The following is a 15,573-nucleotide window of genomic DNA, read 5'->3' as shown; positions in this document are numbered from 1 at the left end:
GTGTCCTCCGTCAGGGACAACAAACAGCCACACACCCAAAGTAAGAGTGGCACGTGCCTGCCAAGTGAAGGAGCACGCACCCCTCCTGTGCATCGTCAGCCCTGCAGCCTTCTTGGGAGAATGGCTCCAAGTTTATTAACTGTAACATTTAATTTGCTTTATTAGAGACAGGATTGTTAGTAATTTGCTTCGTGGTATTTGGGGTGTGAACTAATTAAGACTTTGATTCAATGTTTCAATTATATAATAAGAAAATATTTTTGTTCCGGCTGTTCATTACATAATCTTTGCCAGCAGATAATGAAGGAGCACACGCGCAAGTTTAATTCTAACATCAGACTCTCTCTTAAACTACCGGGGAGCTGCGGATGGCCAAGCAGCTAACTGGGCAGCCAGCTCTGAGAGAAGACGGACTGCTTTCCGTATGCGAGCACAGACCAGAAGTCCGTGCTGCGCCGTGTTTGAGCACAGAGCAGGTTTGCTGAGGGCTCGCTTGGCCCTGCCACCTCCCTCTCTGCAGAAGGACCTGCGGCACCACAGTGTCGCCTCCTGGCCTCACGTGCCCCAGCTGCCAGAGAGGGTTCCCCGCTCCCATACCTCAGTCCACTGCCGGGGTGTCTTGGGGTGAGCACTTTAACAATTACCTGTTTTAATCATCGCTTGATTCAACCTCTTTTCACTCATCTGCTTCCTCCGACCCCTCACCTGCAGCCCTTACACCTCCACCGAACATCGAGCTCCTAAAGGACTCGGAGGAGATGAACAGTCGTACAGTCGATGAAGTTGTACAGCAGCTTTTTATACAGATTTGAGACAACTACTTGAGGGGGACCATTTTGGGAATTGCCTTCGCTGGGGCAGCAAACCTGGCCCCCGTGGGGATGCGGCGCTGCAGGGAGGCACAGCTGCCACACGCAGGTGTCACAGAGACAGAGGGGAGCTGGGCTGGCTCCCACCACACTGGCCGTGCTTCGGTAAGGTCTTCGGAGCCTTTGCTTTTCAGGTGTGCCATCTGCAGCCCAGCAAACATTTGCTCTGCAGATGTACTGGTCTCTCTCCGGGTGACTGCAGCCCATCCAGCGCTGAGCGCAGACGGCTGCGTGAAGGCTGGCACGGCCCTGTGAAGGCTGCTCCTCTAGCAATTAGCGAGCAAAGGACTTGCCTAAGCACTAATGCATTCCTCCCCCCTCCACATTCACGTTTCTTACAATATCTCGCTAAGGAGGAGGCCTGCTTAGATACGCTAACAGCACAGCCAGATGAGTCAGCCTTGAAAGCTCTCACCCTGCTGACTTCCCCATTATCCCAGGAAAGCAAAGGGACAAAGAGTCCCTAGGAGAAAAGCCAAACCCCAGAGAAGCATTTGTGTCTCGTTAAAAGCAATTTCTTCTTTAAGCAGAGCCGAGCCAGAGAACGAAGGGGAACTGAAGGCGAGAGGCGGCGAGGACTCGGGGCAGAGCTGGAGAAGCGCAGCCACGCCAGCCTCGAGGTCTGACGGGGCTCGTCAGGGACAGCAGGCGGATCACGAGCACACGTGGTGGTGACAGGTCACAGCCCAGCCCTTCAAGGGAAGCCCTCTCACGTCCCACCCTGACCCCCTACCTTGCTCCTCCGTCTCCAGCATGGCCAAGAACCGTTTGACCTCACCCAGCAGCCCGGACAGATCTCCAAGTCCCAGCTGACCGACAGGGTTTTGTCGGTAGCTTCCGAGCTTCAATCGAAGGCAACCAGAGATGGTTGAGTAACAAGTGGCACTGCTAATTCAATAAAAAGCAGGTAAGTGATTTCTAAGCACGCTCGCTCAAGGTGTAGCTATCTTATTAGGCGATTTTTCTTGCCTCACACTCAGCTTAACAAATCCTGAAATCAACCTCCCTAGACAAGACAGCTGCAGTGCTCTCCCCTCCTCTCAGACAGGAGATAATTCTGCAGACCTGAATGCAATCACACATCACCGATACATACTAATTCCAATGATTCTCTAGATGCTTGGAAATCAGGCACAGCATCTATACTGTCTTCAGCTACAGCCAAATTTCAAAGAGTTCCCATGAAAGCCAGCTCCACTTTATCGCTTACACGGTTGCTGCAGTGATGCATTTGAAAAGAAAATGAAAAGGAAGCTGTCATCTCCCTTTGCTTGCTTTGCCCAGTCACCAGCCTGCTCACGAGGAGGGGACATTGCCAAGGCCAGGCCAATTCCTAAATGGGGAAGCCAATTGGGCACTTCTGCTCCCACGGGTCAGGCTTCCCAAAGCAGTGTGATATTTCTGAAGTCTCTCTTGAAACAGATGAGCCCCTGCGGGCTCTCCTTGCCTGAGCTGTTCTCCCAGCTTACCTCTGCAGCACCTTCCCAGAAGCTGGGGTGCAAGGCTGCCCCAGCAGAGGGGTCTTGTCTCGCTCCATAAAACCCACTTCTGGGTTGTACAGACTCCACAGTTGAGGAGCAAGGTAAATAAAAGGGAAATGCCACCGTGATTCAACCTTCTGAGAGCACTGGGAATAAGAGCGAGGTAATGGATTCTGAAATTGATTTAGTAAACCAGTGATTTGACTTCAAATTAAGACTGGAATAAGAGCAGAAAGGATACAACTAATTAAAGGCTGTGATATAAGAGGTTGAAACAGGTATACCTACTATAACCACAGCAAAGTTTTAATCAAGGATAAAATCTCACTCTGTTTTAGGGGGTAGAAAAAAAACCTTGTGGAAAATATGCAAAAATATCGACCGTGTATTTGCATGGATTGGGGTGCAGAGGGATTTCAGAAATTACAAATTAAAGAAAAAAATGCCCTTGACCTAGAACAGACGACTCAGCAATAAATCTACACAGAAATCCCTGAGATGGTGGAACGATTTGGTATACTGAACAACAACACACAGTCTACAGCAGTAATTTGTACCATTAAACTGGGCTGGCGGAGCCACAGCAGTACAGCCACCTTGCAGCTAGAGCTGGTCTTTTACTCTAGAAGGAACAATCTCCCCTGGTACCAGGCTGCTGTCCATCAGCAGAGATACATCTCTGTGGGATGCTCAGGAAAAACACACACCCTAACCACGACACTTACATCCGAGCGCTGGGCAAGCCAGCCCTGCCTCTCCCCCTGAGAGCAGCACCGCTCAAGATACGTAATGAAGTCTCTTAAGCAAAGACAGGCAGACTGTACCAGGCATTTTTAAGTCTCACAGATGTTGTAAGTGACCTATCTATCAGCTGCAGATAGATCCATCCTCGCCCCCGCACCACTGTCAGAATTTCTTCCCATGCCTTTCAAACTGGTTGCAGCAATGGCCATGAAACAGGTTCTCAAATCCCAGCTGCAGAAACCTGGCACACCAGCACCTTCTACAACCTGACTTCTGTGGCATTACGTTCAACACCTGTTCTCAGAATACAATAAAGATAAAAATAATATTCAAATCTTGTCCACGATCCTAGTAACAGAGTCAGAGCCAAAGCATTTGTGTGAAACAGCTAATTTTTTTTTTTGCTGAATCTAGCCCACACATTACCCTGCATTGTTATTGAAGCAGGAAGCAATTAACCATCGGGTTATAGCCACAAACTGAGGACTGCTGATTGCTTACGGGACACTATTCCATGAGACGTTTAACTAGATCATGATTCGGTCTGAAATTTGAATGCCAGTAGTTTTCATATTCAAATGCCTCTGAGCAGTTCATTATAATTTTGCCGTCAGCAATGGAACTCCAATCTTAGATGTTGATAGGAAACGCACTCCTTGGGGCTGTATTTAACAAGTGGGAGCTAAAACTTACTATCCCTCCAACTAAAGCAGAGGGCTGCCCAGATGTGCTTTGCTATTTCAACAACTGCTGCAAGAAGCACTCTTTTATTTCCCCCTTCTCTGTCTGTAACAGAGGAAGGAAGAACAATGTGATCATTTGGTATAAGGTTTAGAACAAGGTCAAGATAATTCTCTTCCTCCAGTGGATGAAAAACTACTCCTTGGCAGTTGTTCTGAAAAAAAAATAGGGGTGAGGAATGTTTTAATGTAATAATAGAGAAGTACACATCTGTGGAAAACTAGTTTTTATCACTTTGATGAAAGACCAAGCCAGACAAACAGAAGCTTTGGGAACTCCACAGTCAAGAGAGACAAAAACCACATGGATTTATACTATGTATAGGCATGCTGAATCTATGCAGAGTATGTACAGCACAGTAGAAGAAAAAGTTTATACAATGCCTTATTTTATTACAAGGCTTTTATTAAAAAGCACTTATTACTAAGGCTCCATTTTCCAAAGCTTCTATTTGTTGCATCTGTAGCAGAAAATACCTCTTTTAAAAGTCACTGTTAATTTCTCTCCAATTTATGCTGCCACAATGGCTCTCCATAAGCTTTCACAATCAGTGGTCAACAACTTGCATCAGAGTAAAAAGAGAAGCAAAACAAGTAAGCTTGCTTATTTTTTTCAATCCCAGTCCATCTTTTTGCCACAGCCACAAGCTGGAATAGTTATTCTCCTTCTTGCTTCTGCACAGGTACAGTGAATTAATGCTAAACATTCAACATAGCCTCACTGGATTCTTCCCCATTCTTTGATAGCAAGTCTCTTGCAATTTTATTTATTTTTCCCTTTTAATTTCTTGAGTTCTTTAGGGTCCCTCTGCAAGCTTTCACTGATTAACGACAATCATGACTGCTAAGCACAGGCTTCATGATTTCCCCTTCCCATCAGATCAAAAAAATGCTCCCGAATAAACCCTGCTTGTCACCTCAAGTCCTGCTGCATCCATCCCACCGCTCCTCGGTCACCAGCACTGCCCTTGGGACCCGGAAGGCTGTCATCTCCCAGCGATGCACTCATGTGGTTCAATTCACCGCCGCCCACATCACCACCTCTTCCCCCACCGCAACCTCCTCCGAAGCACCCACCCCTCCACCACCGCCTCCCAGCTCCAAACTCAGATTTAAGCTGGGTATCTGCAGCTTGTTTGGGGAACAAACTCCCATCTTCCATTTCCCTGCTGCCAGTACTCACGCCTGGTTTAAACCCTTGGTCTCCCCAGCTCGTTAGTTACACCCAGCTCATGCTTTCCCCTTTCCTTTGGCACTTCCCTGCACTTCCCAGCCCAAACACCAGGACAGAATTTCTCCTGAGCTCTTAACACTAGCGCCGTGGCCTTTCAGAGCAGCCAGCCAGCAGCACCCCACGTGCGTTACCTTACTCTCCACCACGGAGATGAGAATCTGCTCCATGATGCCGCTGGTTACCGGCACAGAGGTCTGGATGTGGCCGATCACCACGCCGATGGCCACGCGGGACAGCTCGTAGCTGAGGTGGGTGTTCCTGCGGACCAGCTCGATCAGTTCAGCACCTATCGTTTTGGGAACGGATGCCACCAGCCCACTGGGTTCTGGTGGCACCGGCTCCACCGCAGCCGCCTTCTTATCCTCGAGGCAGAGGGAGCTGAAAGCATCCAGGCTTGCGGGGGCTGCTGGGGCGGCTTTCTTCCCCTGCGGGGCCTTCTCCCCATCCACGGTGTGGGACCTCCGGACCCCCCCTTCAGACGGCGGAGCCGGGGCAGCCCGCTTGCTCTGGGGAGATTTGCTGGCCCCGTCCTTCGAGGAAGTCCCATAGCGGGAGTGGGTGACGGAGCCGGCGTCCAAATTGCGCGTGATGGTGGTGTGCACGCTGCGGCTGGGCACGGGGGGAGGCGTGTTGGCAGGGCTGGAGGTGGCTGTCGGCAGAGCGGTCTCCGAGGCAGAGGAAGCGGTGTACAAGGTATCCAGGGATGTCGTGCTCATGGAGGAGGCACTAGAAGCTGACCCGGGGATAATTTCAACCGCATCTGAAAAGGGAACAATTAAAAATGCCTTAGCAACAGCATCAAAGGGAAAAAAGGAAAAAACAAATTGCTACAGCGCGGTCCATTAAAAGGTTCATTGTGCATGCTACCAGAGCAGTTTAACTCCTCTTCCTGCCTCACTTATCTCAAAGCAAAATTGTATCAAGTTCCCTCTGGAGCATTCCCACACAATCACCTCTTTAGAAAGGGGAAAACTACCCTATTGAGATGAATACCCTTCAAAGGGCTTAGTATTTTACGCAGGAGAAAGGAGGGAGGGAGAAACAGGACTAAGGGACAGAAAAAGTCTTTTCCCCTGGCTTAGCAAGGGTTTTTTTCTGGATTCAGGAGATGAGCCCTCGCTTTTGAATACTGGTGCCCGAGAACTGCAAGCCACTGATGGCTTCCCATGCCAGCACCCCTCTCTTGCCCAGACCTCTCGCTGCAGCACCAGCGTGCACCACGGTCAGTGCAACAGCGAGGCTCACGTTTGGTTGGCACACACCTGCAGTCACTCCTTTTCAGCACACTTGAACGTTTGACCACAAGTCCCACAGGCCTGCTAGCACACACTGCTTTTACATCCCACCACGTTATCTGCTCTACTCTATTTCTACATGCTTCTCTAGTGTTGACTCACTCTAGCAGGGGTGGCTGTCCAGTCTTTCCAGGAAAAAACACACTACAACCAAAGAGACGCTAAGAGTTTTCTTTCCTAGCATCTGCTCTAATATACAGTTGCAGTGAACCTTGCCCAGTAATTTCTAGGGGGCAGAAACATATCCAGGCCCTTCCCTGACTACAAAAACAGACACTTGCTTGGGCAAACACTGGGATATCTTCACCTAGAGCTCAGGGAGAGCAGCTGATGTCACCTGCACAAGTGTCCCTGCTGCCTTGCAGGGTTTGTTTGGTTTGATACAACTGCTTACATCCTTGCCTTCGGGCAAAATATCCTTCCCTGCACCAGATGAGGGTCCAGTGGGACAGACACGTGGAACACCTCCTGTGTGTCTCACAGCCAGCACAAATCACACCCTTTGCTGTGCATTTGCTGGCCAGACCCCAGCCTTCCTGCCCTTTGTTTCTGGAAGCCCTCCACTAGTCCAGCCACCGGTAGGAAGGCTCCAATCTCATGGCAAAGTGCAAGCTATGCAGAAAGGAAGGACCCCTCCCTCCCATGTGGGGGTCAGCATCCCTTTCTTCCTCCTCCCCTCCTTCACAGAAGAGGGCACACAAATTATAGCCCCCACTATGTTTCATTAATCAAGATGAGTTCAAGGGAACTGACCTTTGCCAATTCCCACTACCACGGTGAAAATGGCTCAATACCATTATGGAAGCTGGTGCCAGCCTCAAGTTTCCATCAACTACCTACAATTCAACCGATCTGCCCTGCTTCTCACCAGGGGAGCAAGCTTGAAATGAGCTGTGTCACTAACCGCGTATCTATCACAGCGCAGGAGAGCCCTTGGGCAAGCTGACAGCATCTCAGCAAAAGGACTGCTCCTTCCCTCTGCCAGCCCCGCCGTGCTGAAGGTGGAGAAGCTCCTGTGCTGGCCCCGACGCCTGGCTCTGCTCAGAAGTGCTCACAAGTAGTGGTCCCCCTGCCTGTTGGCAGCACGTACATGCCCTTGGCATTACTACTGCTTCTTACAGAGACCAGTCGCTGATTACATGAAAATCTCATCTGACCACTGTACAAAGAAAGCACCCGACGGGCAGGCAGCCAAAAGCAGACCTGAGCCTGTCCCAAAAGCACTACCTGTGAGCTCCCCCTGGTGAACCACTGCACTTAGCACAGCCTGGAAAAGTCCCAATGCGTTGTCGGGAGAGAAATGGCCACCAGGCTCCTGTACCCCGAGGCAGTGCTCTGGCCAGATTAGCTGGGTGAGCAGGCAGAAAGGCTGGTCTGATTCCCAGGGGGACACCATACCCAGCATCTCTCTGCAGCCAGCAGGAGAAAGCACCGCGCCAGGCTGCCAGGGCCCCCCACGGACCAGAGGACACACAAAGGAGCACTGGCCACCAGCTCGACGTCACTGGGCCTGAAACCTGCAGGAATTTAAGACCTAGCGGTCTTGCTGGCACCGAAGGGATGTCTTTCTAAGCAGAAAGCAAAAGCAGCTGGTCACTGTGACTGCTGTGCTGCCAGTTTCTTGCCCACGATCCCCAAAGCAGGCTGTCCTTACTTTTCGCGGGTGCAGCAATCTGGGCGTTCTTGCGTTTCTCTGGAGGTGGGGGCGTGATAGGAGCAGCGCGTCGAGGCTGTGGTGGGATCTGTAAGGGAAGATTTCAGAGTAATCAAAGGAGGTAGACAATAAAGACATTCTCTGTTATGAAACCTTCTTTCTTGTGTCTGTGTGTAAATTTGTCCTTACATCTCTCTCATCATTCCGGGAAGTTTTCTCGGGAGGACAGATATTAATAGGCGGCTTCCTAGAAGAACAAAGCAGGACTCAAACCTGCTTCATCCCCTCCCCGTGACAGGAAAAGCAGCCCTTGTTTAATTGCTATGTTCAGCAGCACACAGCACACACCGTGTAGACCTGTCAAGCATTTACTCCTCCTTTCTTCCAAATGCAATCCCACACACTCACCGTGACTTTACATTACTCTCAATAGCTCCACAGAGGCTGCAAACAGAGCGCATATTTAGACACTCTTCTGGAGAGATCCATTACATCAGCTACAAATACCCTTGCAGAAAGACAAAGCCAAGGACTGGAGATGTGTAAATGCCTTTTCCATGCTTTCATTGCTATTCCTGCTCATGCAGGAGGGAGAAAATAGGGCTGGACCCTCTGTGCAATCCTACACTACCTACAACAAAACCCGCTGGGAGAGGCTTTTGCTGGGGAGCTGCACTAACTCTGCTGTCCCTGCTGCACATCTCCTCTGCTAGGAATGCTGAGAGAGGAACATGCAAGTTCCTGTGCTCTGATTCAGATACCGTGATCCCCTACAGCTCTCTCACTCAATCTCCCCGGTGAGCTGCAACCTCAGGTTTAACCTCTGCTCAGCAGGAAGCTGAACACAACGGCCAAACTAAGGAGAAGCACATTGCGTCAGTACTCTGATGCCCTGGGTCAGGAGATGCGCATCTGGGTCTCTCGGGACTTCTGTTTCAGAGGCTGGCTGCCTGAAACGCGCCTCTGCTTTTATGGGATATTGCGGTTGCTGCCTGCAACAAAACCATTCTGCTCCGAATGGGAAGGGACAGGAGGTGATGGGTGAACATCTCTGACAGCCCAGGCTGGCACCAGCTGGAATCTGCCACAGTGGCATTCAGGCCATCACACAGTGATGATTTTCTAGGTTTCTTTAGCCCTGGAAGAGAAGCCTTTCTGTGAACTGGACAGAGGAACCTTTAGAAAGGGGCTTCATGATCCCCTTCTCCCACCTAACACCTAATATATCCAGCCTTTCACTACATCACGTAGCAAGGCACTTCTTTACAAGTGCCTTTAGCCAGCAGATGACAATGAGATACTGCTGCAAACTCCCAGGCCGAGCTCTGCTGTTATTGTCAATCCATCTCACACTATTATCTGGGCAAAATGCTATATGATACTTGCACACAGAACCAGATGGAATCCAGCAAGCAGGTACTTGTCCTTTTTTAAAGCGATCCAAAAAGAGACCGCACAGCTGAGAGCACCAAAACTGATCAGGAGGGGCTCTGCAACGTGCAGCTGGGAGGCTGGTCCAAAATCTGGAAAGCTCAGCTGTGCTAAAAGCAGACCCCTCTCCGCAGACGGGCAGAGCTAACAGCACGAGTCAGAGCTGCTTGGCACAGCACAGCCACAATTACAGAAGCAGCAGGATTTAGCAGGCAGGCGGGCATAGAGTTTAGAGCAGCAGCGTGACATTATTTGGAGACTGCTAGGGCTGGGTCATTCTGGAGTATTTCCATGGCTTCAGTCTCCCTTCCAAATTTACCATGCAAGTTTAACACAACTATTATGGATTAGCGTGTAAATTAATAGATGTACGGCTGCTGTTAGCTCAGAGCCCTACATAGCCTCATGCAGGCAGCTCTCCAGCCCCGTTCAGACAGCCCCATGCCACAGCCCGAGTGGCTGCAATGGGAATGCGAAGCATCAAGTGAATTTCGCAGCATTAATGCCTGCCCAAGCTGTGAGCCGCGGCACGGCCAGGCGTCGGTGGGTGACAGATGGCTGTTCGCTCCCTTGGCCCTGCGCTCCAGCCACCGACTGGGTTCAAGCAGAGGATGTACAACACCAAAATCATCAAGGGAAGGGGAAGAAAGGGGAGAGAACACCCTCTGTCCAGCTGCCGTGGGGAAGACGGCCATACAGGAGTCCTTGCAGCTCTGTCGTCTCCTGTCCAGAGGTAAGAACAGAGGATGGAGCTTGCCAAGGGACCAGAGAAAATATTCCAAGAGCCCAACCTCCTCCTTTGGCAGCTGGTGTAGAACTGCCCCTGATTCCTGCCCCATGCTAACTACAGAGGAGAGACTCAGCATGGGTGCCATCACCAAGGACTTCATCCAGTTCAGCTCCCGGGGAGCAAAGCTACCAACAGGAAATTTGCACTTCAAATTCTGCTCAAGCTTTTATATGCAAACATAAAACGCACCTGAAAATCCAAAGCAACGAAAAGCACATCCTGAGACTTCTGCTTTTCTGGAGTTACTGATAAAAATGCAGATTTCAGTAGGTCTCTTAGGCAGCTGCATAACCAGATACAGTGGAAGAAAGCTATGATGCTTCCTCCATTTTCATGTTTTCAAAGCATACAGGAAGTTCCTCTACTGAGCAGTTATAAGATCAACGAGCCCTTTCAGCACAGGGCAAAGCTAGGATCCCTTCGACTGCATCCTCAGTGCCACTCGGACAGAAACAGCTCTGTTAGCCAAGGAGTCCTTTTTGGCAAGCAACCAAACCACATGCCAGATAAAGAAGGAAAATCAGCACAGTGAATGGGCCTTAAGGTGCTCCATTTTCTTAGCTTATAATGTAGAGGCATGAGAATGGAGCTGGTTTGGCTGCCCAGAAAAGAAAACTGAGAAGAAAAATGGGGTTTGTAGGGATCACTGCGTTCTGCACGAGCCAGAGCTACCTTTCATCTCTGTAAACTTGCAATTCTTTATGTGTAAAAGAAGCCTCATCTGCTAGGAGTGACAGTATATCAGTACCTTATAAACACTGCCCATTTAAGATAACTGTGTGGAGATGAAGACAAACTATGGTGTACATGATCATCTATAGAAGAAAAAAAATCTTTGTGCTCATCCCCGCTTAGCCTTTAGCCCTAACATCCAGCTATACCCACACAGCATAATCTGCCCCATCATTCTTCCTGAACAACTGCTGCATCCGTCCTTGTCCTTGGCTACTTCTCTGAAGCCTCACTGACGCCACACGGTAACCTTGGAATTGTATACCACTTAGATTAAAAATAAAAAATCCGCTCTAAATCATATTCCCTGCATTTTATCTTTAATGCAGCATGACAAGGAATATTCAGACAAAGGATCTTTTTTTAAAAAAAAGAAGTAGTAAACATTGGCAGCCACAGCAGATAAACACTTAAGAACCGAAGATGGTATTGTGCAGATTTAACAAGGGGGAAACAAAGCAGTGCTCAGTCCTCGGAGGGAGTTCTGCTTGCTTACATCAAAGCTGTTTTGCAAAGTATTCTCTGGGGAGCTTGCAACTCTTCTATTTTAGAAAGTCGTCAGGAAACAGTCACGCAATCTAGACCAGCACTTGCACATTACCAAAAGATCTTGGATCTCGTCAAGGATCCCAAAAGCCATTACAAGTGTAAACGACAGAGGAACTGTTCCAGACTTCTTGGATAGAGCACAGGATCAATTTAGAGCACCCAGGGACACACTGCAACAGCCCCAGGCAAGCAACACAACACCTGATACACTTCAGCTACAAAGGCATTTTATTAAACAAGAAAAGCAATATCACACCACTGAAGGAGGAACTTAGAAGGTATCCAGCTGCTGTTACCTGATAGAGACCTTCATCCTCCTCCTCAAACTCTGTGTTTGGAAGACTGTGATGTCGTTCGTATCCCGTCCGGCACACCCCGTTGGGCTGCCGTGCCACATCCAGATGGTGATCGCTGGTGGACTGTGTCATAACCATCCCCTGTGGGGTGGGAGAGTGACTTTTGCGGGAGACGGTCTCCTTCCGGTGATGGATCAGTTTTCTGAAATGGAATGACGACATCAGGAACAGCAAAGCTAAAGGACGGGAGCGACTATGCTGAAGCATTTAAATGATATATTGCTTTGGGGTTATATTTACCAGAACGGGTTATATTACTCTGAGTACCGACTCCAGTTTCATTAACAACTAAGGAAGCACTTTTGGGGGAGGAAGGAAGAGGCTTTGCAAGAAGCCTATGATTTATTCATCACTTCACAGGAGAAAAATGCCTCTTCCTCAAGGGAGAGTCACATATTGCATTGCAAGCTTCAGAAATTGCCTGCACTTTAGAATCACTGTTCAACTGAGATTAAACCAGTGTGCCTCAGTGCAGAGTGCAAGGTGTCAGAGGAGGAAAAAAAATAAAATTCTCTTCACAAGCAATTATTTGAGAACATTTTAAGGGCTCTGTGCCACATAGCCGACAACCTCTACAATTCCTGGCTGGTGGAGAGGAGAACATGTAGCCAGAGAGGTTTTGGATTGCTCTTCTAAGCTTATAGTGCAGCTAAACGTTCCCTCTTCTTTATAGGTACAGGGAGAGAGTGGCAAGACCAAAGCACTGCTGTACTGGACATGGTCGACAGGAGTAGCATCAGCTCAAACACTAGCCAGCTCCAAGCACATTGGCACTTTGCAACAGAGTGACTCAGATCAGTGACATCCAACTACTCCCCCAGGAACAGAAAAGACACCCATCACACGGTGAGCACCCTCCACCTGCACCTCACCCAGACTCCTGTCCTACTTACTGAAGGACATCCCTCTGCTCCAGGTTGTACTTCCCTCCATTCTTCATGGCTGCATTGTGCACAGCCTCGATGGCACGGTCGATAGACTGGAGAACCACATCTTGCTCCAGCACCTGAGAAACACAACATCCTGCACGTTACTGTACTGCCTCAGCCGTGACTCTTTTGGTAGGGTTGGGGGGAGCATCAGAGATTACAGCAGGAGAGATGGCAGTACATGAAACCCACGGAGCAGACACCGCAAGAGCCGAAAGGCCAACACGCAGGTCCCTAAGCCTGAATCTATCTTGTGACAGGCTCACTTCTCCCTGCTCCCTCCAAAGGAAGCATACATGATTCTGTGCTTCAAACACAGTTTGCCCATTCCAGGCTTATGGTTGGAAAACAAAAGTCCCTGTGTGGAGCTCCAGCAAGCACACCACAGCCCTGTTGTCTCCCCCACCCCTCCGGCACTCAAGTCCCACGATCACTGCAGGAAGACCAGGGCAGAGCTCCAGCAGCATGCAGCAGCCCCGGGTACTCGGCCTGCTACAGGGAGCCTTCGAGACCCCATTACTGCAAGCTCAACTCTCGCTGCTCTCACTGCCCTGGCTAGAGCAGATATGCAGCCATAAATATTACAGGCCCAGCCACAAGCTGGTGGCCTTCAAAGCCACCTGGCTCTGGGTTGGCATCTTTGCTTGCTGTTTTTCTTGACGGTTGTTTTGCGACTTGCAGTGGCTTTTCCAAATCTCCACCCAAACTGTCATAGCAACATTTATTCCTCCTGCCAGCCAGCTTAGCACTCGTTGCTGCAGCTGAAATAAACACCAGCCTTGAAATAAGAAATACCAAAAGGCGTCATTCCCCAGGCTTATGGGGGAGGCTGGGAGAGAGCTGTGGTGAAGGGGCAAGGGAATAACAAGCAGGTTTCCATGCCTAGGATGTTCTTCAAGGCTTTAACAACAGTTGACACATCTTCAAAAGAAGAGACCTTTACAAGAAAGGAGCTGAAGGCAAAGGACGTGCTACCAAGCCTTTGCCGCATGTGCAGGAGAGCTGCAGGCTTGCCACAGGCCACCAGAGCCATCTCCTCACCGCCATCTCCTCAACACCTCCAGCGCCATCTCCTCTCACGGCCTCAGCCCTTGCACACAGGGGGTGAGCAGGGGCGGGGGGGGGAGCTTGGGCTCCAGCATCTGCAGCAGCTGTTTGAACACCAAAATCCCCTTCATCTTTGCTTGCTGTGCCCCCCTCCCTGCATCACAGCAGCCATTTATCCAGCCAAGGAGCGGCTGGAATCTCATCAAGGATGCACCTTAATTGGCCTTAGGGGGCTGCCGAGCAGCAGAAGGCAACCCCTCCCTGCAGGGGCCAAAAGTGCTTGCCTCCATAGCACTGGCATGCAGCTTCCTGATAAACACGCTATGTATTATTTATATCCTGATTAATTACTAAACCAAACGTGAATTAACAGCGACTGCAGACTATGGAAAAAAATACAAACCAAACAAGGTGGGGATGAGAGGCCTTCTCTGAAATATTCAGCTTTGAAAATGAAAAATTTAGGAGTTTTTGTTGGTTGTTTTCATAGGAAAGAAAGATAAAGAACAAAGCAATGCAGGAAATCTTAAAATAAATTTAAAAAGCAGGTACGTTAAAATAAATCTACAAAATTCATTAAGGTATCCAATCAAGGCCAAAAAAACACTGAGAATGCAACTTTGTGATAAAGCCTCCAAGCAGCCCCATCATGGTGAGAATTTCACCGCCTCTGACTGCAGCTCTAAGTAAGGAAACGGAGCACAGCTCATTCCAATGCATTCAAAGGGATGTTGGAAGGAAAGACACGTTATTACATAGTTTTTGCTGACTTCCCCATTGTTTAAGTGAACCCTATTTCCCACCCTTGACTGAAAGCCTGTATAGATCAGCAAGGGCAGCACTTGGTGTACCCATACCACAGCTGCCCCTGGCACCACGGCCACAGAAACCCGCAGGCTGGTGCTGCTGCTCGCTCTGTGTGATGCCATTTGTTACGGAGACGGTGCTTCTTTTCTGATAAAGCACAGCATTTTCACACTGATGCAACAGTCCTGTGACAACTGGCTTTTTGCTGCTGTGCTCTTTCCTTTGTTTTCACCACCCAACCCTCTATTAACACAGCCCTGTCAAAAAGGGATTGAATAGAAAAGCAGCATTAACTTGCCACTTGCACTTTATGATGATGTTCATGCTGCTCATAAACTGTGTCCCTTTCCCTTGCTCGCTGGTCTGTTCAGATGGCAGATCTTCATCGCAGGGGCAACTCACACTCGGGGTTTTTGGGATACGCAGCACTATGTTAATAAACTCAAAAAATACAAATCAACACCCTGCATAAATCAGCAATTAGAAGGAACAAGTCAGCCACTCGTTCCTGGAGGTTAACCAAAACAGCATTGCTTTGTCTGAACAGGATGGGAGGGAAAAAACAAGCCCACTGCAGTTAAAAGGAGCACAGACTGCATGGAGGTAAAAGCCAGGTCTGCCAGCACCTCAGCCACCGCGTCCCCCTGCCGAGGGCTCGCAGGGTGACCAGCTCACGGGCACTCTCCTGCAGTGGCTGGGGACCAGAGACCCCACACTGCCAGCTCCAGCAGAGACTCGCCTGCCGGGCCCGGCACCCGCTCCCAAGGAAGCTCAGAGTTTGTTGGACACACACAGGCACAGATCCTGGTCACGCAGTGCATTCCTGCACCTCCTTGCACACTTGTGTGCCGTCCTGGAGACCTATGGCCTGCAGAACAGGGACGCCAAGGACAGGGAGCAGAGCCACCAAGCTGA

General features: G+C 49.6%; 1 protein-coding gene across 2 annotated transcripts in view; it reads right to left on the bottom strand.

Annotated features, from left to right (window-relative positions):
- The window catches only part of NCKIPSD (NCK interacting protein with SH3 domain), a 49,069-nt gene that overhangs the window by 17,056 nt on the left and 16,440 nt on the right, over positions 1-15,573 (bottom strand). For both annotated transcript variants that reach the window (XM_040568805.1, XM_040568806.1), the window contains 4 exons: positions 12,769-12,881; positions 11,816-12,017; positions 8,018-8,105; positions 5,200-5,828 (listed from right to left, as the gene is read on the bottom strand). In XM_040568805.1, coding sequence (XP_040424739.1) covers positions 5,200-5,828; positions 8,018-8,105; positions 11,816-12,017; positions 12,769-12,881 — 1,032 coding nt within the window. The remainder of the gene's footprint in view (positions 1-5,199; positions 5,829-8,017; positions 8,106-11,815; positions 12,018-12,768; positions 12,882-15,573) is intronic.

Source organism: Cygnus olor, chromosome 10, assembly GCF_009769625.2.
Source record: "Cygnus olor isolate bCygOlo1 chromosome 10, bCygOlo1.pri.v2, whole genome shotgun sequence".
NCBI classification, from domain to species: Eukaryota; Metazoa; Chordata; class Aves; order Anseriformes; family Anatidae; genus Cygnus; species Cygnus olor.
This window is presented reverse-complemented; position numbering and strand designations above follow the sequence as displayed.